Below are 23,612 nucleotides of genomic sequence, written 5' to 3' on the forward strand. Positions count from 1 at the left end.
GGCCGGTTTATTTATCTCAGAATTCAGATTTTTGTATGCTTACTGAAGATAGAAGATCAATTTAGATGTCGACAAACTGATTAATGGTAGTTTTAGAAATCACAAGAATAATCTAATAAATAATGTCTAAAAGGGTTTGAAGGTCACTAAAAGTACAAAAATGTTCCAGTTCTGAAATGCCAAAAAACATTCCAACTTGAATCTGAAGATCTGAAGATCTAAAGATCTGAACCATACATTTCCATATAAAGTGCATCAGGGGGCCATTGTTGCATTTCTAAACTGTTGCTGTCTACAATTATATGATATTGTATCAATGCTTGTGATGTCATTTGAAAGCTCCGCCCTTGTTTGTTTTGTTGTTTTTATTTGATCCTATTTTTAAGAAGGTGGGTGGAGGTGATCGGAGGTCAATGCTAAAACATTATGGATTCATAATAATTATAATGGGCAACTTATATCAAAGAAGTGCAGCTTGTGGCTGAAAACTAAACAAACCAGATGGTTGTTAGATAACTCTTATCTGCAGAGAAGTCTGTGGGCGTGTTTCACACAGTGCCGGCTGGTGAACTGTCCAAACACTCCACGTTCACCTCCAAAGACCTTCAGAGAGCTCACTGGACGGACAGAAGGATTTATGTGGTTAGATTCCTTTTGTAGTTTCATACTGTCATGAATCTTTCATCATTCCTGTAGCTCGTGCTTTTAACTCCTTTATGTTCAGGCTATTATTAACATTTCCACTTGAATTCAGTGTGTAGCAGCTCCAGAACTGTGAAACCAAAAGGAAATGTTGGTCTGGATCAGAAGAGACTTTTTAAATCCAATAGGTCTCATTTTCTTTTTCCCAAGATTAAAAACTGAAAAAATAGAGAATAAATAACATTATAACAATACTGATGTTATTGAACCTGTTTGAGTCACATCAGATCCACAGAACTGAATGTGTTGTTGCAAATGTAATAGTAGATGCAGCCTGATCACAATACAGGGACCTAATACGAGCACAATATTATCATAGTATGGATAATTATGTATGAATTTTTACTAAATAATGAATAGTTAAGCTGGGAACCATCATCTTCAGTTCAATCCTCTTGCAGTTTTTAAAAAAAATATTTTTATGACTGAATAGCGTCCACATATTTTATTCTGTTGCATCACAATTAATTTAAATTGGAAATATTTTTTGGCAGCAAAATGCAATATATATTTTTAAAAAGATATTACTGGCATCAAAGTGAGTAAGTTCGGTCACACTTGGGCTGCTCAGATATTTGACACATTTTGTTTACAGAAGCTGGAAGCTATAAAGATTTCTTTACATGCTGTTTCCAATTTCCCCCCAAAAAAGAAAATAAAGTGTGCAGCCACAAACGATATCTGATTCTGAAGTGAAGCATTTAGTATCTCAGGGTTGATTTTCAGACAGCTCCGCCCCTGCGCTCCAGTTACACCCATCAACACAACGAGCGCACCTTACGTAACACCGACCGGCGCTCAGTTACAACACGCGGAGAGTGAACCATCCTGCAAACAGACAGTTTCAGTGCTCATCACTGCAGCAACTCTGACACACACCGGGGACACGGCGGGTCACGGACGAGCTGAGACAGCAGCAGGTGAGACAGCAGGTGGGACAGCAGGTGAGACGACAGCAGGTGAGACAGCAGGTGGGACAGTAGGTGAGACAGCAGGTGAGACAGTAGGTGAGACAGCAGGTGGGACAGTAGGTGAGACAGTAGGTGAGACAGTAGGTGAGACAGCAGGTGGGACAGTAGGTGAGACAGTAGGTGAGACAGTAGGTGAGACAGTAGGTGAGACAGCAGCAGCAGCGCGGCGGTAGTTCGGAGCAGTGACAGAATGGAGTGAACAGCGGAGGAGCTGCCTTGGATTAATTGGTGATATTTCTGTGCGTAAAGCTGCTGTTACGTTATCGATGATGACCGCGCCTCTTCCTAAAGTCCAAATAAAACGTTTTCAAAAGGTTCTCGTCCCACATCTCAATATGAACCTATTTTGACGTGAAGTCCAATCTGAGGACTGTTCAGGCTTCTTAAAGCAGAAAGTGTGACGATCTCATTTCAATGTACGCACGATTTACCCGCCGGCGGTGTAGTTTCTTATTTACAAGGACTTTAGTGACTTCTCAGTGCCTTTATATCCCGATATTGATATCAGCGTATCTCTTCTCACGTGCAACTGTGTCTTTCATAAACGCTGGTCGGTGTCACAGTCATAGTTATTAAACACGAGTTATGTCATCTTCAGCAGCAAGGTCACCACACTGAATGGGACCGTTTCACTTTCCCACCTTGTATAATTATGGTTTGCATTCACAGCCTCTTTTATGTAGGCTATCTGAATTTATGTTTTTATTTAAATGTTCCCAAACTGCACGAGGCCAGCTGAGCAGGCCGAGGTGAAGCAGGAGCAGGACACAAGATCACAATAAGAATGACCACAAGGAGTTTATTAGATACACAAAGTGGCTCTGAATGCTTTGTTCCATTGAGACTGATGAAGAACTGGTGACTGGATGAAGAGCTGGTGACTGGATGAAGAACTGGTGACTGGATGAAGAACTGGTGACTGGATGAAGAACTGGTGACTGGATGAAGAGCTGGTGAAGAGCTGGTGACTGGATGAAGAACTGGTGACTGGATGAAGAGCTGGTGACTGGATGAAGAACTGGTGACTGGATGAAGAACTGGTGACTGGATGAAGAGCTGGTGACTGGATGAAGAACTGGTGACTGGATGAAGAGCTGGTGACTGGATGAAGAACTGGTGACTGGATGAAGAGCTGGTGACTGGATGAAGAGCTGGTGACTGGATGAAGAACTGGTGACTGGATGAAGAGCTGGTGACTGGATGAAGAACTGGTGACTGAATGAAGAACTGGTGAAGAGCTGGTGACTGGATGAAGAACTGGTGACTGGATGAAGAGCTGGTGACTGGATGAAGAACTGGTGACTGGATGAAGAACTGGTGACTGGATGAAGAGCTGGTGACTGGATGACTGGATGAAGAGCTGGTGACTGGATGAAGAACTGGTGACTGGATGAAGAGCTGGTGACTGGATGACTGGATGAAGAACTGGTGACTGGATGAAGAGCTGGTGACTGGATGAAGAACTGGTGACTGGATGAAGAGCTGGTGACTGGATGAAGAACTGGTGACTGGATGAAGAACTGGTGACTGGATGACTGGATGAAGAGCTGGTGACTGGATGAAGAGCTGGTGACTGGATGAAGAGCTGGTGACTGGATGAAGAGCTGGTGACTGGATGACTGGATGAAGAGCTGGTGACTGGATGAAGAGCTGGTGACTGGATGAAGAGCTGGTGACTGGATGAAGAGCTGGTGACTGGATGACTGGATGAAGAGCTGGTGACTGGATGAAGAGCTGGTGACTGGATGAAGAGCTGGTGACTGGATGAAGAGCTGGCCCTGCGGTCCAGCATCCATACTAACACACTATTTAGTATGTCAGAAAAATATCTAGTATGTACCAAGACTCAGTATGTTAGAGGTAGGATGCCAAAAGTACCAGGATGTTCTACTACATCCGGCCTATCTTAGTCTGCAGGTCAGTATGCCATGCTATGACCCACAATGCTCTGCAGCGGAAGACAAGTCACAGACTGAGTGGCGCTGATGCTCCGCCCACAAAAGGAAGGAGGAGGCGGGGCTTTAAAAAGAAGCTTAATCACATCTTTTTTCTTTTTACTACAAATGTCACTACAGATCGTGACGGATGTGACTAAGTGGGTCAAAGTTGCATTTTTATGACGAAGTAGTTTGTCCCAGTTGACTACATGCAACATATGTACTTTGTGAGGGGAACTGCAGTACTACAGAAAGTAAGAAGAAATAGCATGTGATTCTGAACTCAGGGTGGTTTATAGGAGCCTAAACGGTAGCCATCTTGTCTCCGTACAGGAAGGGGGCGGGGCCACTGACAGATTTTCAAATTAAAGCGTGTGAGGAAGTTGCAGCTTCCTGAACACAACGTGTTTCTTTTCCACTGCTGCTGCTGGACAGAAGAATCAGTGTGTTTATTGAGTTAAACAGAGGACACAAAAACACGTTGGATTCTGGGTAAAATAATTAAAGCTGCAGATATTTTGGAGGCTGATGTGTTCACATGATGAGGTCATTTCCTGTCAGTGCAGAACAGCAGCGTGAGATCTGAAATAATATAATCTACACAGCAGGAGTCCTTACATGGAAGAGGACTGTTTGTACTGGTTGAAAGATGTCGTCTGGAACACTTCACAGGACTAAAAGGAGAACACGAGAAAGACTCTGAAAGGGAACGTTTGTTCATCACCGTGACAGCCTCAATTAAATTAGATTAGACTTTATTAATCCCACAGTGGGGGAATTTACTCAACCTATTATAAATTTCTGACACTGTTCCCATTTCTCTAGAGTTTGTAATTCACGATGTGAACCGTCAGGCTTGATCTGATCTTGCCAGTTTAAAATCAGATTATTGAATTATTCTCCAAGGTTTAACTGAAAAAGATATATTAACAGCAGGCAGCTGCTCTGTCACAGCTGTGTCAGAAATTACAGACGAGGTCAACTTAAAAAAAAAAGTAAATCAGTCTGCAGGTAGTTTCTATACACTTCTGCTGCTCTGGGCAAAATAACATGCGTCAACCGGGCCCACCGGAAGATCTAAGGCTGCGAGTTGGCTCATATGGGGCTAACATTTCAGTAATGTAGCTCGGGGCCAGACCCAGGCGGGCCTTAAAAGTGATCAACAAAATCTTAAAATTAATTCTAAAACCAACCGGGAGCCAGCGGAGAGGCCAGAACTGGATAATGTGATGTCGTCTGTTAAAACCAGTAAGAAGCCGAGCTGCTGCACTCTGGACTAGTTGGAGGCGGGAGAGAGATTTTTGGTTTATGCCAGAAAGGAGTAGCAGTAATCTAGTCGAGAGAAAATGAGTGCATGAATGACTTTTTCCAGGTCAGTGTGACAGTATGGGTTTGATTCTGGAGATGATTCTTAATTGAAGGAAGCAGGACTGGACCATTTTTTTGATCTGTTTCAAAGCTTAACTGAGAGTCAAACATTACTCCCAAGTTTCTGGCAACAGGTTGTAAATAAGCAGACAGGGGACCAAGTCGACTCTTAATGAGACTGGTGTTATTGTTTGGGGAATTGAACAATATGACTTCTGATTTTGAGTTGTTGAGCTGAAGAAAGTTTTGAGCCATCCAACAGTTAATGTCAGAGAGACAATCTAAGACAGCATCCAGGCTGTTTGTGTCAGCAGGTCTCAGCGGAAGGTATATCTGTGTGTCGTCTGCATAGCAATGAAAAGATGCATCGTGTCGTTGGAGGATTTGGCCGAGTGGAAGCATGCAGATAGAAAATCAAACTGGACCTAAAATTGAACCTTGTGGTTACCAGAGGTAATGTGTGTCGTGGAAGACGAGTAATTACCGATGGTGACCGAGTAGGTTCTTTCTAAAAGGTAAGAATAAAACCAGCTAAGTGCAGCGTCCTTGATGCCAACCCAGGTTTTGAGGCGATCGATTAAAATGGTGATCTACGGTGTCAAAAGCTGCGCTTAGGTCTAAAAGAATTAAAACTGCACTCTCCCCCCTGTCTGCTGCTAAAAGGAGGTCATCAGTTACCGTGAGGAGGGCAGTTTCTGTGCTGTCTAGTGCTCTAAAACCAGACTGAAATTTATCAAAGATGTTGTTTCATATGATTCATAAAAGCTAAGAGTTGTGTTGAAACCACTTTTTCTAAAACTTTTGATAAAAGGGAAGTTTAGAAACTGGCCTAAAATTGGAGAAAACAGAAGGATCAAGCTTGGGTTTCTTTAAAAGAGGTTAGACCATAGCATGTTTAAAAATCGATGGGTAGCTGCCATTTGCTAAGGAGCTATTTATAATCAATAAAATACTGGGCCCTGCAGTGCCAATAACCTCTTTGAGAAATTTAGTGGGAATAAAATCAAGGCTGCATGTGGTTGATTTCATGAGATATGATTTGGGAAAAAGGACAGCGATACAGGTTCAAAATGACTAAAATAGCTTTGAATGTCCCTACTGGCATGTAAAACATGGGTTGGGGGGGTAATTTGTTGTCTTATTTCCTTTACCTTATTAATAAAATAATTTAAAAACTTCTCACACATCTCTTGTGAGGCATCAGTAAAATGACAGGGGGAGGGGTTTATGACCGAGTCTATGACCTTGAGTAAAACTCTGGGCTTCGAGTGATTATCTAAGATTAAACTGGAGGAAGCTCTTGCTTCTTTAACTGCCTTCTGATAATTCTTCATTGCATCTTTCCAGATTTCATAAAATACATGTAGGCCAGTTTTTTTCCATTTTCTTTCCTTTCTCCTACAGTCTCTGTTGAGTTCTTGGGTGGATCCATTTAGCCAGGGCTGTGGGGTTCTATTTGACTTTTTGACCTTGTAGGGGGCAACAGAGTCCAGGACAGTCTGACAGGTGTGATTAAAAAGGGAGACCAAGTTAAGTTAAGCATTTATTGTAACTATTTTCCTTCCTGGCTTTTTAATTTACCTGCTCTCAGACCTGTTTTCTTTGTTTGTCAGTCGGTATGTTCGGAGCGGTGGTGGTTGGCATCGGCACAGCCGGCTGGGTGAGGATCAGAGACATGTTGGCCCCGCTGCCCGGCAGTCCTGCAGAACAACTCTCCGTCAAAGGATTCATCTCCAGGTAACGCACGCATGATGCCCAACAGGCACAAACAGACTCGGAGGTCAAAGGTTATGTACAGTATGCAAAAGATCAGGCAACCCTCCACTAATTACATTATTGTTATTTATATTGAAATTAAACCAGAAATTAGTTTTACGAGCAAAGTGTGATATGAACTGTTGTTAGGATTTACGAGCTGATGACTCTTCTTTGTGGGCGATAAAAAGATGTCAGATACCAACTTGTAGCTTCCACTGTCTGACAGACCAGATGTGGAGAGCCAGAAAACATGAAACACATTAAAACACACATCAAGTGAACAGAAGAGCAAAACCAAACCTCCACATGACTGCAGAGGAACGTTTAGTTCAGTCTGAAGTCTGCTAAACAACATCTGGACCAACCAGAGCGTCTTGAAAACAAGAGTTCAAACTGTCGGGGCACCGCAGGCCATTTGAGCTGTTTATCAATGTTACAAATAAGAAAAACTGAACTATGCAATAACAGTTCATATTTTACTATAGAGCAGGGCGAGCGCAACGGTCTTCAATAAAGTAAACTGAAGAATTAGATTTGGGAATCTAAACTCTGAACAGGATCTGTTGGAGAGGACTGTGCAGCTTCTCATGCCGACGGCCTCTGAATGAGACAAAGTGCTGATGCAGCGGTTCCTGTAGAGCCGAGCGCTGTGCTGTTACCGAGCCTTCAGACCTGCTGCCCGTGTGTGGTTTATTTTGTGTGACTGATCGTCAGTAGATCGTCCTGTCGGCACCGAGTTCTTCCGTGCACGAATTTTAGCATTGATCGAGATCCATTGATTTAGAAATACAAAGTAATGAATTAGCACATGCACGTACCAGCTGGTTCAACAACAAAACAGAACACATCTTGGTACAGAAATATTAACCAATTAATCAGTTATGCAGAGCCTCCTTTTCTTAACTACACTCCCTATTTCTTTACGTCAAACAGTCCGAATGATATGACGGTGTATTAAGGCCATTTTAAGTCAAATAAAAACTCTTCAGTTGACTCTGAATCTTTATTTGTGTGAATTTACTGCAGACTGTTCCAGTGAAGTTAATAAACCGCCAACTCGGTGTACTTTTTAATTTTGTTGTTTACAGTTGCAAATGGTACGAAAACACTTATTAAATGAACAGAGAATCATTGTTCTCATTGATGTTTATTTTTCCAAGTTAAAACGGGGTCACATCTCCTAAACATGCAAAATAATTTGATTAAAGTTCGTGAAATGGAAGTTGCAGTTTAATAATGTAAAGTCAAGTTAATTTACAACAACGGTCACTCTGTCTTTAATCAGAGCAGCGATGTCATCAGTATGTTTGTGCCGGCAGGAGAAAACTGGACACTCAGCAGGGAGTCGCTCAGATCTCTGTGGACGAGGCTGTGAACAGTAACGACATCAACATGGCGTTCGTCTGCACTGAGAATGAGTCCCACGAGGAGAACGTCAGGTAATACCTCCGACATGCAGCTGTAAACGAGTCTGCACTAAATATCATTACAGCAAATCAATCAGTGAGTTCACATTTACAGACGTGTGATAGTTCTGGACAGTAGACAGAGTCTGAACTGGTGTTAATTTCACTTCTGTTATGAATTTCATGCACGGTCACAGCGGGTCATATTCTGTTTAGATCTTTAAACAGCAACAAAAACACCAATATGCAAAACACTTGCCGGCAAATATTTCAAATTAAAACAATTCATACCGTCAGCAATGCAAAAAAAGTGAAAGAAGATGTGACAATAATAGCAAAATGGCAAAAATGTCTTTTAAAAATTGACAGCTATGATTTGGGTATTAAGGTATGTAAAGTAGGAGGTAAACGTGTGCGCCTTTTTCTTTTGGAAGGACAGAGATGTTGAATGTACTTGTTGTATTGTCGAGCTCGACAGTCAGTCATGAAGCAGGCAGGTTGGTACCCAACTGAGAAGGAAGGAGTTTTGTTTGGGAATATTTGGGCCACCAATGGGAGTGCTGATCTTTCTTTAATTTGACATAGTATGTTTTTATTTAAATGACAGAAAATGATTTCCTGGTCAAATCCTATTTCTTTCTTGGCTCGACAGAATGTTTCTGCAGGCTGGGAAACACGTCTGTGTCGAGTATCCCATGACGATGAACTACAAGGCTGCTGTGGACCTTTGGAATTTAGCCCGGGAAAAAGGTGATGCAAATTTATAACTGTGCAAGTACTAACATGTGTGTTCCGTGTTCAGGTCAGGAGTTCAGTTCAGCAAAATGACTTCGACCGTCCAAAAAGTGCAGAGCTCAACTGTAAAATATTACCTGAGAAAGCAAAGTTAATACAAACAAGTTGGAAAACTGTGAAAAATGAAAACAGAATGTAATGATTTGGAAATCATGCAAAGCCATATTTCATTGAAAATGGAAGGAACAGACTTGAGACATTTTGTTTATTTAAAAAAATGTGTGCAAAATTACCAACTTTTTTGTAAACTTGTTCCAGAATAACATCTTCATCGCAACTATTTTGACATGTTTGTGGGCAAAACATAATTTTTTATAGAAAACACACAGGTCTAATTAAAGTGTGTGTGTGTATGTGTGTGTGTGTGTGTGGTGTGTGTGTGTGGTGTGTGTGTGTGTGTGTGTGTGTGTGTGTGTGTGTGTGTGGTGTGTGTGTGTGTGTGTGTGTGTGTGTGTGTGTGTGTGTGTGTGTGTGTGGTGTGTTGTTCAGGAGTGATTCTCCATGAGGAACACATAGAGCTCCTGACGGAGGACTACAAAGAACTGAAGAGACAGACGGAGGGAAAAGTGTTGCAGGAAGCTTCTCTTCATTTTACCGGTAAGGAACAGACGTTCTTCCTGTGAGACTTCTATCCATTTTTTTATCAAACATTCATCTCAGTTTTAAAATGTTGGTGTGTTTCCACGCGTTGAACTTGGAGAAAAGGTTTCATCCTCGGTTAGTTCTCTGCTTGAGAGAGATAACGTTTTTGGATCAGGACTTTTTGGGGTGGGGCTGCATTGCTGAACTTGCAGATTTTATTTTTAGAATACCAGCTTTGCTGTTTGCAGCAGCATTGTTATGATTCCATTTATAAAAAACCTGCAGCATGAGTTAATGGAGAAATTTAAGTTACTGGAACTTTTGGGAGAAAAAAAAAACACCTTTAATGTTCTTGGCAAGCGGCAACCAGCAGTGACGTCGCTCGTTGGTTTGTGAACCGCCGTTATGATGCCTCCAGTTTGGAATTTGGCCTGCGGTTTGGAGCAGGAAGTGACCATATTTGGACGAGCTGGGGGAGGAGCCAGCGGTGGATCTGACCGATCTGATCGGAAACCTGACGATACTACGTCCCGCCCACCGATAGCTGTAACCTGACTGCACCACAGGCCTGTCAATCAAACAGACACGCCCCCAAAACCAGGTCTTCTTGAATCTTCTTTTCTAATAAATGAGGGATTATTTTCAGATGGACCTCCAGAAAACTAATAAGAAGGAGTGACTTTAGCTAACAACACCGAGATAACTGATGGACACATTTTATTCACTTTGGATTTGATGAGAGAAGTTGAATGGGAGTCTATGGAGCCGGAGGCTTTTTGGAGCCGACCTCTAGTGGCACTCGCTGGTATTGCAGCTGAAGACACTTCTGGATCAGACACTACAAACACTTTTATATACCGTCAATGGTTCTTGGTTCAGTTTAATAAGCTGTATGGTTGAGGGGAAACCTCATTAACAACAATCTGATGTGCATACTGTAACTTGTTCAAGGCGGCGCTCTGAAGCCTGGATTCGGCTTCCTGGCGTTCAGTGGCATCGCTCGCCTCACCTGGTTGGTGGAGCTGTTCGGGGAGCTGTCAGTGACTGCAGCCACTGTAGAGGAGGACTCTGCCAACAACTACACTAAGATGACTGCAAAGCTGCTCACGTCTGACAACAGGTGGGAGAGGACACACTGCACCTGTCTGCTACTGGAAACAGTGTTATTGTTGGGAATTACTTTTGAGTGGTGAAGTAATCCATATTTGGTGCTCTAGTTATACACGTACAGTGTACACAGTATATAACGCCTGACGTGGTATTCATGTGAATAAAGTGATGAATAAAATACTTTAAAAAAAAAAAAATTCATAACATTATAGTGAATTTACTGCAGCAATTGGTGTTTTAAAATAGTATAATCTGTCATATTTCATCTGTCAAAAGAAGGTTTTAAGAGTTTTTTTTTAGTTATCAGTTGAATAGGTTTTTATGCTGGTGGTCAAAGGTCAAGGTTAGGGTGTACTGTACTCACAAATCACATTTTTGGCCATAAGCTAATTCGGATGCTAATTCTGACAAAATATCACACAAATCTCTAATAGAATAAAAAGGTTCAAGCTAATCTTCCCTTTGACATCATAATGTTCCAAAAGCACTTCTCAGGAACAGAAGGGCAGGTTGGGACCGTATTCGACATTTCAGACACTGATAACCGTTAAACTGTGATGACTGTATGGATCTTCTGAAGATGTGCGAAGCCTCCATGTTTTAGAATTTGTTGCTTCTTTGCAGCAACTTCAGTATTTGAAGCTTCGTCTACGATTACAGCTCAGTCAGCTGTATTGGCCCAGTTCCTTCTTCACTCCATGTATTATATGAGTCTGGACACACATTGATTTTAACTGTAACCTCACTAGTTTTTATTCGGGGTCTTCAGATTAGTGAAATCTTTAAAGGGCTACTGAGTTCCGATGCGTTCTATTTCTTGGTTTTCATATTAGTAAATAAGGAAACAGATGAAGTAGATCTTAATTTCCTCTGCGTCCTTCAGACCCCTGACGTGGATCGAGGAACGGCAGCCGGACCTTCCCAGGGCCAAGAACATCAACTTTCGCTTTGACTCCTGCACTTTGACCCAAATCCCTCCGGCACCCCGGGGGGGCGTGGGCCTCTTCATGCAGGACCTGGTCCTCTTCTCCGCCAAGTTGGCGGGTCAAGTGAGTCCCGAGGAGCTCCAGAGAGAGAGAGCCCGGATCCTTCACTGCCTGGAAGTGGCAGAGAGGATACGAGAAGTTTGCCAAAGTTGAATTTAGACTCTCCAGCTTATGGTCCTCGTAACAAATCATCTGATTGCAACGAGTATTTCTGTTTATTTTTCATCACTGTGCCCTTGAATTTTTGCCTCCAGTTTCAGTCGGTTGCACTTGCTTTGGAACTGAACTGCTACCTTCATCAGACAAGCCTTATGTTCAATGGGTGTTATTTTTACATTGTAAATAAAACGCTAACTAGCATACTGGAAGAGTCTTTATTACGTTCACTGAGCAGGTTAGCTTGTTTGTGGTAGCGTGTAGCATCGGTCAAGGAAAAACGTTTTAAACTTTGGAGGAGATTCGAATCACGGAGAAGATCCAGGAATTATTTCTCACTCTCAATGTGTGTGAAGTGTATGTGGCCAACTTAATGCAATACATCTTAAAAGACAGGAAAGGGCAGCAAGGTTCAATAGTTGTTCTTGGTTGTTTGTATATAATATATATAGATATATACTGTACTGTATGTACTGTATATACTGTGCATTTTATATTTATATTTTTTACTGCTGTTTTATTGCTTTTTATTATTTCTATTATTATCTTATTGCTTCTATATGCTGCTGTAGTGAAAAAAAATTCCCCTCGGGGATTAATAAAGTAAACCGACCTACCTACCGACCGACCTACCTAGTGTCAAAACATAAACAACTAGAAATACGATGACTCGATCACAATCCACATCCACAGATAACAATCCTCCTCCGGGATACATGTACTCGCTCCAAGCAGCGTTACGGAGCACCACAGGTTTCTCAATCCTGGACTTGTCTGGACTCATGGACGCCCTGAAGAACCGGCAGAGAGGCTCGGGAGTGACTTCATGGATGTCTTTGAAGATCCACCAATCAAGCTGCCCGGTGGAATCGGTCACGGTAATGGAGCTAAAAGCACAAGTTCGATCAGCAAGACTTTCTTTATATCGCATTCTTCTTCAATTCCCTCTCTCCCAAGTCTCTAATCACATGACCACGGGGTGTTTCTGGTAAACCAGTCAAACTTCACCACAATCTCAACCATCCAATCGTTCCCTTGCTGTCAAAGTTTAAATTTGTGCTCCTCTCTTCCACATCATGTTTGGGCTGCGACCCTCCTCCGGTCCAGCTCATCAGATTCCACCTCCCGTCACCCAGATCTGCCGTCTCCGCACCATCAATCAAGCTGACACTCATGGTTGTGCACTACGCACCGCCTCCCCTGTTAATATCAGGACATCCCCACGGGGTCTAGTCGCCAAAGACTCTCGCATCCATCGTGCTTCTCGTTGTTCTAACATTTAGTATCTGTTCACTCAGAACGAGTCTCTCCTGATGGAGGTCCTGATGGTTACAGCAGGTTTTAGATTAGTACCAGGACCAGTTCTGTTATGTCGGTATGGGTAGAAACTAACCCAACTGCTGTCCCTGATTGTCTCAGTGTTGCAGAGCAGTGACATTTGAAGCCCTCCCCCAGAGACACGCCATCGGGGATCTGTTCAAACGGACCACCGATCAGCAGCCGACCTTCCTTCCCGGCCTGGTTGTGCAACGTGTTTCTGAACCTGCCAAGTTTCAGTGAACTGCCATATTTACCGAGTCTGTCTGCTCCGACTGTCGCTCACAGCTTCAGTTTTCTTCTCTGTGAATAGTCTGGTCACTTAACACATAAACTCATGCACACACATACCACAGTATATGCACATGTACATTCTCTGAGCACATGCCAAGAAATAAGCAGGGGATGTTTGTTTGTAAAGGGAAATTACCACCAGGGATTTGCTTCCAAAGCAGTGTGATTTTGGTGAAGATTAACCTCATGTCTCCACTGACCTGCTATCTTATTTGAACTTAACTTTAACCGTCCTCCCAAAGAATTAGAATTCACTTCTGATTCTCTTTTTTGCATCCCGAAGCTGATCCTCGTCCTCATGTGCCTTCCACAGCCAATAGATTGTATCATCACCGCCATCTTCTACCGAAAGGCCATTTAATACTTTAAATGTTCCTCAAAACCAGAGTCCCACATCTTGAAGGGGTTGGCTTTGGGGTCAAACTTAACTGTATTCCCCTGCGTATGACTTTTACATCTGTGTAGATTAGATAACTGTGCCATAAAGTAACTGATACGTGTCTTTCTTGTAGGTTGGACTCTGATCTGGCAATGATTCTGCACTCAGTCGGACAGATGTGCCGCCGCTCAGAGGGCGTGTCTAACCTTACTGTACATCACATTTTCAGCTACCTGTTTTAAGCTAACATACATCAACATTGCACTGACACCTACATGAACTCATTTTTTAGTCAGTTGCTCTTAATATTTATGAACCTTTTGAATGTGATTTCTGGATGTAAGTAATGGGGTACGTGTCATGATCAACAAAATGCAAATATTTGTATTTCAACATTTCCATGAACTGTAGTGCCATTCTGTCATTTCAGTGCCAAAATCTGCTGCTTTTTTCATCTGCACAAGTTCACTGCTCAGGGTACATTCAACGGAAATTATGCTTTTGATCTACAGAAAGTGAATTATTCTACTAGAAAAACTGTTGGTTTGCCTTGTGAAACAGGCATTTTTCTGATAAAAAAAAATAAAAATAAAAATAAAAATAAAAATTCATGGGTGGTTGTGGCTCAGTCAGTAGAGTGGGTTGCACACTAATCAGAAGGTTGGTGGTTCGATCCCCAGCTCCTCCTGTCCACATGCCTAAGTGTCCTTGAGCAAGACACTGAACCCTAAGTTGCTCCCGATGGGTGTGTGAATGTTCTCTGATGGCAGCACCTTTACATGTTGATCTGTGTCATTAGTGTGTGAATGGATGAATGGGAAAACCATGTTAAAGCGCTTTGAGACCGAAAGGTGATAAAACTATACAAGTACAGACCATTTACTTGGCTCGTATCAGCGTTTGTACAGATGCTTTGAAGGGCCGACCAATCAGAGATTTATAAAAACCTGCAGCATGAGCTAATGGGGAAATTGCTGCCTGAGGCTTTTTGAGGCCGACCTCTAGTGGCACTCGGTGGTATTGCAGCTCAAGACACTTCTGGATCAGAACCATTTTTCAGAGCTAGAAGCTACGAACTCTTTTATATACCGTCAGTGGTTTTTGCTTCAGTTTAACAAGTTGTATGTTGAAAATTCTCTGAAGGGGAATCAGCGTCGGTGTTCGTCCCGCCCCTCCTTCACTGCGATTGGACGGCTGGTGACAGTGACGAGCGCAGCGTTAACATTGTTCAACTGTTATTGACTGGAAAAAGAGCAGAATAAACGGTCAGCACCTTGTCAGAGCACCTCGTCAGGCTGCTGGCGTTCGTTAAATCAATTTTAAAAATATTCTGTAATCAGGAAAAATCACTTTAGTGGACACTGCAGCGATGGCAGTGTCGGCCGGTTTCGGCACGAGCTGATTGGTTAAAATCAAGCCGAGGTCGACGCTCAGGAAGGAAGGAAGGACTGCAAATGATTCCCTGTGGAGGCTGAACAGATCAACATGTTCACTGAGTGAAATACGGTTCTGGTTCGCAGCAGAATAATCTTCACCAGGAGGAAAAAACAGAACATCCGTTCTTACAGAAGTGGGAATGTGGACGTTTTGGTGACATTGTTCAAGATGTGTGTCTTCAGTTCTCTTTTTATTTACGAGGTCACAGCGACAGGTGCTGTTGACCTGGAATATTTTATGTTGGGAGGCGTTTATTTTTGTAATAAAATAAGCTGTGTTGAGCTTTCTTTCATCTCTGTAATATTATTTTATTATATATTAATATATATATATTATATATATATATTAATCAAAATCAGAAACACCCTGCCTCTGCATGACGCTGCATGTGCCAGACTATTATAATTCCTTGTTGTCCGGATGTCCCAGTTATTCTTTAAAAAGCCTGCAGTTGATCCAGAAATACTGCAGCGAGAGAACTGAGAGGATTTAACGAGAGATATTTCATTTTATGATGGATGTGGCCTCTATTTAAAAGTAATAACATTAAATGTTCACAACAATTTCACCAAATAATATCACTGTGTATCCAAATCATGTCAGTTTTAATTTTACACTAAAGTAGTGAACTTTCTCTCAATCAACCCTAAACTAATACGTATTAAAGCAGTTTCATTAAAGTGGTGGAATTTGTTTCAGTATTATTCATCCTGTCAGAGGTAAGCGTTAAACTACATCTGAATATAAACTTTGGTCTGAACTTGTCTGTTTAGAAGAGAAAATTGAGTTTACTTTTAAAAAAAAATTCTGGTTCATGGTTTCTAAAAAACACAAACCATTTTTTTTTATAACTGAGAATAACCTAAGCTCGTCACTGTTTGTTTTTTGAAGCATCCAGAGGAGGTCAGACGAGGCGTCACACCATCTGAAAGCCCTCAAACAGATGCAGTACAGTCGGACTCTGACTTCATGAGGCTCATCTCACTGAGCGTGACGTGAAATATGAGATATTTACTCAACTCACTTCTGTTGAACTGAAGCAGAAATCTACCTGACAAAGGAAGCTAAAGGCCACTAGAGGTCAGTGGCCCTTTTTATTTTGTTAGTTTATGACGCACCACCATAATACAGCAGTGTCCTACAGTAGGTGTGTTTGAACCCTTATCCATTAAAACAGAGTAAAAACATTCAGGAGAATCCTTTTTATCAAATCAACAGAAACCTTCCAAGTCTGTTTTTCACTCGTCCATCTCAGAAATGTTTGTTAGAACTGATTCGCTGCGACTAATGAAATCAATGCAGCTAAACTGTCCACTCAACAGACAGGGTGTCCCCGTCCTAAATATCACACCAACCGAACCGAACTCTGGAGGAGTTGGACCGACGGCTGCTGTTCAGGTGAGGAGTTTGTTTTTCAGACTGATGTACTTGGAAGTTAGTTTTGGCTGCAGTGTGTCAAGTCCTACAAACAGTCTTTGAAAAACCTCAAAGGTTTTGGCGAGTTTGGGGGGATAGTCCAGGTTGAGGGCGTAGGTGAGACCCAGGAGGAGGCAGCAGGCTCTGGACAGGTTGTCCAGACCGGTCAGCACCGGACTTCCATCAATGATGATGCCTACTGCGTCCGGCTGGTGACACACGTAGATCCTCATACTCTGTGTTTCAAGGTCCTTCTGCATTTTATCTTCCGCAGTTTTCTAAAGCACACGTGAAGACACAGTCCTTTACTTTTAATTAAATAAATAAAAGAAGTTCAAATTCCAACAAGTTCAACTAAACCAAATCAGATGAGGCACCGATGAGAAGTTTGGGTTGGTCTTGTGAGGGCCGGTCTGTTTTTGACCAGGCCCTGACATTATTCAGCCTTCATACAGATGATTAATAAGCAGCTACCATCAAAACTCAAAGTATCGAGCAACGTACTGGCAACAACCTTTTTTAAGGTGAGAAGACGCTATAAAAGTGCATTTACTGCTTCGCAATATTGAAAACAACAGCAAGCTGTCAGGTCACACCTGATTTATGTATTTATAATTTCTAATCAAAACAAGCAAAAACAGATCAAATGCACAACCCCCCCCAAAAAAGTATGTCTGCCAGACAAGCGAATGTTTCTGATTCATCTGTTTCGTTTGTTTATTGCAGTGAAATTCTAAGAATGTTGTTAAACTGCAAACTCCCACAAATGTTGCTGAAAGTGGTTGAACTTGCATTAATTATGGTGATTTCCTGGAGGTTTGTTTTTAAGTCAGAGATGACAGAAATTAACTGTTTTATTGGCCATTTTTCTAGCTGCATCCAACATGCACACCTTTTTCATGATGGGATTGTCTCCTCCCCCTCACCTCCACACAGCTAGCCAGACATTGGATTTCCCTTTTTACATTTGTTATTCAAATATCTGAGACACTTTTCTAGTGCACAGATCAATAAAACCATCATTAATGTCTCTCCGGAGAGACGGTCTATAAACATGTTTTTTAAGATGGTGTTTGTGTTCGAAGTAAACTGTTCAGTGCTCTCAACTAATGTTATTAGAAAATCGATCCAGAATTGCAGAAGATTGGAATCATACAACTGTGATTCTTATGTGAATAGGCTTTTCCACCAAACTGGTAGAATGACTTACGCTGTAGTCAGAGACGAGGTCCTGGACGCTCTCCCCCACGTACTCAATGAGGCATCTCAGAGTCACATCCCTCTTCTTCACCACTGACGAGTCGGGGTCCTTCAGTTTGAGCACAAACAAAAGCTCAAGACTCACAATTTACTCGTTCCTCACTTGTTCATCATGTCTTCAATAAGACTTTTCACTTTCTCAGCTTGTGACGACCTCAAAAACAGGAATGAGAGACATTTGTTTTTAACTTTTGACCGCCTTGACCTCACCTGTATCAGCTCCATGGACACTCTTCATGCGCTGTCCAACAGCGCCCCCCTTTGAGCTGAACAGATCCAGGAACTTTGGCATGTAGTGGTCCAGCTGGCAGATGAACGTGGACTCCAGAGGAATCGTGTTGCACCTCCTGAACTCTTCATTTATCTGAAACACAGCATGTTGTCAATAACTGATAGTGAAGACACGTCAGTTATTAGATCATCACCATTATTTGAGCTGACCACAATTATTTTGCATAATCGTTGGACTCATTTCCATCCATCTGTATAAAAATCTCTGGAAGAAACTAACATTATTTCCACAGTTTGAGGTTTGACTGGTGTTCACTGGCACATAACTGGACCATCAGCACCACCTACTGGTCATCTCCGGCGCTGAACGTCTAATGTTCGACCGCCTGCTGACTCTACTGGCTCTTCATGAGGTTTACGTGTATCATTGAACTATAATCAGGCCCAAACATCAAAAGTGGGATAAAATGAACAGAAAAAGACAATTAAATCATTAACGACAATTATTTATATAACAATTAATTGTGAACTATAATTTCACGACTGTGGCAGCACTAGATTATGATATCGATCTGAAAGTTTTGAGGCTGCAGTTTAAGTTGTACACTTTGTGTGTTTGGTTTACGTGTTTAAGGACATTTACAACATGCATGTACATGTATGTCACAGGCTTTATGACATACTTCTGATTAAAATAATGCAGCACAATCATTTCTACTCAATTTATTTACTTCAAACTAGCTACTAGCGAGCTGGAGAACTCTTGATTGCAATAATATTTCAACTATTTCACTAAGTGAATGCAAGAAAATGCTGTCAAAGGATTTTCAAAATAAGAGGAGGAAACACTCAGAGCATTTCTAAAAGTAACTGAAGAAAAACCCGTGAAACAAATGAGACAAAATATTATACTTGCTTTTGTATTTCTAGAGATTGATTGAGTCAGTTGTTTTTAATCAATGGTGTGATTATCAGATTATCAATATTATAGAAACACCCAACAATTTATGATCTCCCCGTGCAGTTCTTCCCACTCACGTGCTGTTTGGATTTCTTTTGCAGGTATCCAAACTATTGTGAATAAAACTTGAAATACATCCTTTGATTGTAGTTTCATTCATTATTGAGGGCATCACAGTAGCAGCAAATATTACGTTTGTGCTTCTTGCAATAGATTGTACCAATGTGTTGGAGCGGAGAGTTTAATAGACGAGAGCTGCCACAAATACTAAATAACAAGAATAATAATCAGGTTTAAGATTTTTCTGTTTCCGCTGCTTTTAATTCAGTTTGGGACAATTAGTTCAACATAACCTTGAACTGTGTCGTAATCTTTATCCTCCTGTTGATTTTCTTGGTTCTAATTGATTTCATCAGGTGACTTCTCGCTGTGATACGAGGACGGTTTGTTTACATGTGTGGGATGAAAGAGGACGGGCCATCTCTCTTTGAATTCTGCCACCTGCACCGACTGGCCGACGACTTCCCGCCTTCGACAGCTGTCCGTTCTGGACATCATGTCTTTGAGGACCTGAGCGTTGTCCTTCGTCCTGCTGGTTGCGATGAGCTCCAGTCTCACCCTCTCCGGGCTGTCGTCCGGCAGGTAGTTCACCTCCGATTTACGAGGCCTCTTGATGTTCTTGGCAGGTTTTTTGTCGCCGTCCAGCTTGTGTTTCGAAGTGTTTCTCATCAACTCGGGGTTTCCGTGTGCTTTCAGTTTGCTTCTGTAGTTTACACATTTATATCTCAGGCTTTGCTGCCAGCCGTAACATCCGTTAAAAGAGCCGGGTTCCCTCAGGCACGGATGCTTCTCTATGAGTGCCCGTGCCACCGCAGCCCTCTGCGGGTCGTTGGGATACGCCGTGTAGGAGAACATGGACTCCGCCAGGCGCTCCAGGATGTCGGATTTGACGCTCGGTACCGTCAGCGGGGTGCCGTCCTTCAGGAACTTCTCGTTGCCTTGCCTCAGAGCCATCTCCGTGTTGTAGGAGAAAGTTGGGATGGGGAAGACGGCGGGCCACAGGTTCTGTCTCTCAGTGGGAGGCGGACTGGGAATCAGGTGGTCCTGTGAGGTCCTGTGGTCCACGGAGAGCAGGACGTCCACGGAGGAGACGGAGGAGGTGTCCGGGTTGCGCTCCTGAGGCACCGTGGTCATTATTATGCCCGGCGGCACGTGCACTATTTTCAGTGTGTCTTTATCTTTCAGGTCACCTGTACAGGTGAGAGTGAACAAGTTGTCGAAGTCAGCGTCTTTGTATTGAAGGCCGATGTCTGTGGAGATGGAAAGGCTTGTTTGAACACTTTAATGAAGTCCTCCACCGATGACGGGATGCCGTTTTGGAAAGTTATCTTCTTGATATCATGATCGACGATCACTCGAAATCTCATCGCTTGTTGCAGATCTGCAAGTAAAGAAAACACATAAATTGAGAACATAACAACGTACAAAAAAACGTCAACAACTCACCAACATGGACCTCTCTAACTAATTGGCTTTGTGTTTATGCACCTGACAACACGATATTCAGCCGTGAGAGCTTTAAATACCTGGTATGAACCAAGTCATCGGAGCACTAGATGGTTCATACCAGGTATTTAAAGCATTTTTTTTGTTTACCACCTAATTCCATGTGTTCATTCATAGTTTGAAATCTTCAATATTAATCTACAATGTAGAAAAAAATAACCAGAATATGTTTTATATTTTACATTCTTCTAATTAGCCACCTTTTGCTTTGATGACAGCTTTGCACACTGTTGGGATTCTTTCAATCAGCTCCATGAGGTGTTCACCTGGACTGGTTTTCCAACAGTCTTGAAGGAGTTCCCAGAGGTGCTGAGCACTTGTTGGCTGCTTTGCCTTCACTCTGCAGCCCAACTCATCCCAGAGCGTCTCATTGGGTTTAGGTCGGTGATGGTGGAGGCCAGGTCATCTGACGCAGCACTCATCACTCTCCTTCTTAGTCAAACAGCCCTTCCACAGCCTGGAGGTGTGTTTGGGGTCGTCGACCTGTTGAAACACAAATGCTGGTCCCACTAAGCTCAAACCAGATGGGATGGCATGTCGCTGCAGAATGCTGTGGGAGCCATGCTGGTTAATATGACTTGAATTTTGAATAAATCACCAACAGTGTCACCAGTAAACCCCCCCCCACACACACACACACACACCATCACACCTCCTCCTCCGTGCTTCACGGTGGGAACCACATGTAGAAACCATCCGCTCAGCTTTTCTGTGTCTTACAAAGACACGGCGGGTGGAACCAAAAATCTCAAAATAGGACTCATCAGACCAAAGTCCAGATTTCCACTGGTTTGATGTCCAGTCCTTGTGTTTCTTGGCCCAAGCAAGTCTCTTCTTCTTCTTCTTCCTCAGTAGCAGCTTCTTTGCAGCAATTCGACCCTGAAGGCCTGATTCACCCAGTCTCCTCTGAACAGTTGATGTTGAGATGTGTCTGCTACTTGAACCCTGTGAAGCATTTCTGTGGGCTCTAATCTGAGGTTCTGTTAATTTGCGGTTTCTGAGGCTGGTAACTCTAATGAACTTATCCTCAGCAGCAGAGGTAACTCTTGGTCTTCCTGTCCTGGGCGGTCCTCATGAGAGACAGTTTCATCAGAGCGTCTGATGGTTTTCACGACTGCACTTGAGGATACATTCAAAGTTCTCTAAATGTTCCGGATTGACTGACTAAAGTAATGATGGACTGTCGTTTCTCTTTACTTAGTTGAGTGGTTCGTGCCATAACATGGATTACAACTGTAGTCCAATATACCGATTCACTGTAGAGAGCTGTGCACCAACCCTGCCTCTGCACAACACAACTGATGCTCTCAAACACATTAAGAAGACAAGAAATTCCACAAATGAACTCTTGACAAGGCTCACCTGTTAACTGAAAACTATTCCAGGTGAACACCTCATGGAGCTGATTGAAAGAATCCCAAGAGTGTGCAAAGCTGTAATCAAAGCAAAAGGTGGCTACTTAGAAGAATGTAAAATATAAAACATATTCTGGTTTGTTCAACACTTTTTTTCATAGTTTAGATGTCTTCAATATGACTCTACAATGTAGAAAAAAATAAAAATAAAGAAAAACCATTGAATGAGAAGGTGTGTCCAAACTTTTAACTGGTACTGTATCTATATATCTATTTACCTTTCCTGGCAGGCTTCCTTGCTACAGTTGTTTTTTTTTTTTTAAACTATAAACATATCAAGCCTAAACAGATAAAAACATATTTTTAAATTGATTACAATTTGTTTTGTGAGTCCTCTTTGAGTGTTTCAGTGTTTGTGAGCTTTCACCATATTACTGAGATGTCTAAGAGATTATTGTCCTTCAGACCAGTTTTGTCTGTTTTAACCATAAAACCACCCAAATGATTAAAAACAGAGCAAGGACAGAGAAACATGAACATGCATCTATTTAGACATTTATTTAAATATTCAGATAAAAAAGACTGTAAATTACAAACACATGCTTTGTTGGAATTATTTTTGTTTATCAAAATGATGAAACTGACTGGATTCTTTAGCGGCTTAATTAAGACACAGAAAGTGTCAATAGATGGTGAGTGTTTATTTCTCTTTCCGGATTTTCTTTGGCCTTTATTTTGAAAATTAAAGTCAAAATAAAGTTTTATTATTCGCTCACATCTAATTACGTTCAATAAAATCTTAATCTTGTTTTGAAATCTGGTTTATTAACTAAATGTCTCGTGGCACAAAATAAAATGGGGTCTATTTCCTCCGTTTTAGAAGAGAAAGCTGAGTTAACAACAGTAAAGGTCAGCACAGCTTCCTGGCAGCTTGTTTTGAATTTTCAGAGCCTCGCAATTACATCCGGTGAATTCAAAGATAAAAAACAAATAACGTCCGCTCGCAGCGTGAAATATTAGCGCACAAATAACGCCAAATGGATTCCGGAAATGATGTACCGCGGAAATATGAGTAAAATACAGATGACGATAACAAATATTGTTTTTGGTTTTTTCCTCCACTTTTACTCTGAAGGCGCTCAAAGGCTGAACATCCGGCTTTAATGTGCTCTGACTTCAGAACCGAAACAAGCTGAACCATCTTTCCTGCAGAGGCTGCAGGATCACGGTTCCGTCCGTTCAGCCACTGAGGATAAATGAGACACCTTCTTAAAGAAACAGGTGATGAGTGAAATGTCAAAAAAACAAACTTCTCCAAACCTACTTTTTTATTCAGGAACTCGGACCTCTCGTCTTCCAGCATCTTTCTCTGGTGACTGATCTCCTCCTCATAGTTGGAGATGGTCCAGCCCGAAGATCTCCTCGACGGCTGCAGAGATGCCGGTTGATGAAACTTTTCAGGGTTTGCAGTGTGGACATGTTCAGAAAAACGTGTCTCCAGCCGTTTTTTTTCTCGTTGGCTTGCTTCCCGCCCAGTGACGTCAGGCCTGGAGATGAGGAGGAGTGGGGGGGGGGGGTGCAAAACAGCTGCAACCAAGTCGGACAGCTTTCATCTGTTTAGTCTG

General features: G+C 42.2%; 2 protein-coding genes across 3 annotated transcripts; one reads left to right on the forward strand and one right to left on the reverse strand.

Moving 5' to 3' along the window:
* The first annotated feature begins 1,496 nt into the window (after positions 1–1,496).
* On the forward strand, positions 1,497–11,975 carry blvra (biliverdin reductase A). 2 transcript variants are annotated; one of them, XM_069725785.1, is made up of 7 exons: positions 1,497–1,661; positions 6,592–6,715; positions 8,056–8,175; positions 8,795–8,892; positions 9,427–9,534; positions 10,471–10,639; positions 11,513–11,975. In XM_069725785.1, exons 2-7 carry the CDS (start codon positions 6,597–6,599, stop codon positions 11,766–11,768), a joined length of 870 nt encoding a protein of 289 aa, XP_069581886.1. In that variant the 5' UTR covers positions 1,497–1,661; positions 6,592–6,596; the 3' UTR covers positions 11,769–11,975. The 2 variants fall into 2 exon arrangements, with proteins under 2 accessions (XP_069581886.1, XP_069581887.1); XM_069725786.1 differs by having other exon boundaries at positions 1,497–1,646.
* A 4,617-nt stretch (positions 11,976–16,592) lies between these two features.
* Positions 16,593–23,540, reverse strand: LOC138637259 (uncharacterized). Its single transcript, XM_069725796.1, has 5 exons — positions 23,308–23,540; positions 19,520–20,507; positions 18,080–18,238; positions 17,825–17,923; positions 16,593–16,892 (listed from the first exon to the last, which is right to left on the reverse strand). The coding sequence occupies exons 2-5, from the start codon at positions 20,258–20,260 to the stop codon at positions 16,593–16,595; spliced, it is 1,299 nt and encodes a 432-aa protein (XP_069581897.1). The 5' UTR covers positions 20,261–20,507; positions 23,308–23,540.
* Between the last annotated feature and the right edge of the window lie 72 nt (positions 23,541–23,612).

This window comes from Brachyistius frenatus, unplaced genomic scaffold, assembly GCF_029030835.1.
Source record: "Brachyistius frenatus isolate BFR_SWC_R1_liver_20210118 unplaced genomic scaffold, ASM2903083v1 Contig_448, whole genome shotgun sequence".
NCBI lineage: Eukaryota > Metazoa > Chordata > Actinopteri > Embiotocidae > Brachyistius > Brachyistius frenatus.

What these genes read in the sequence shown, in the direction of transcription:
- blvra (XM_069725785.1), top strand. Translation starts at nt 6,597, where the DNA reads ATGTTCGGAGCGGTGGTGGTTGGCATCGGCACAGCCGGCTGGGTGAGG. An exon ending in GTCAAAGGATTCATCTCCAG is followed by an intron (nt 6,716 to 8,055) that starts GTAACGCACGCA and finishes TTGTGCCGGCAG; the next exon opens with GAGAAAACTGGACACTCAGC. An exon ending in TCCCACGAGGAGAACGTCAG is followed by an intron (nt 8,176 to 8,794) that starts GTAATACCTCCG and finishes TTGGCTCGACAG; the next exon opens with AATGTTTCTGCAGGCTGGGA.
- LOC138637259 (XM_069725796.1), bottom strand. Translation starts at nt 20,260, where the DNA reads ATGACCACGGTGCCTCAGGAGCGCAACCCGGACACCTCCTCCGTCTCC. An exon ending in TCCTCTTTCATCCCACACAT is followed by an intron (nt 18,239 to 19,519) that starts GTAAACAAACCG and finishes GCTGTGTTTCAG; the next exon opens with ATAAATGAAGAGTTCAGGAG. An exon ending in ATGGAGCTGATACAGGTGAG is followed by an intron (nt 17,924 to 18,079) that starts GTCAAGGCGGTC and finishes CTCAAACTGAAG; the next exon opens with GACCCCGACTCGTCAGTGGT.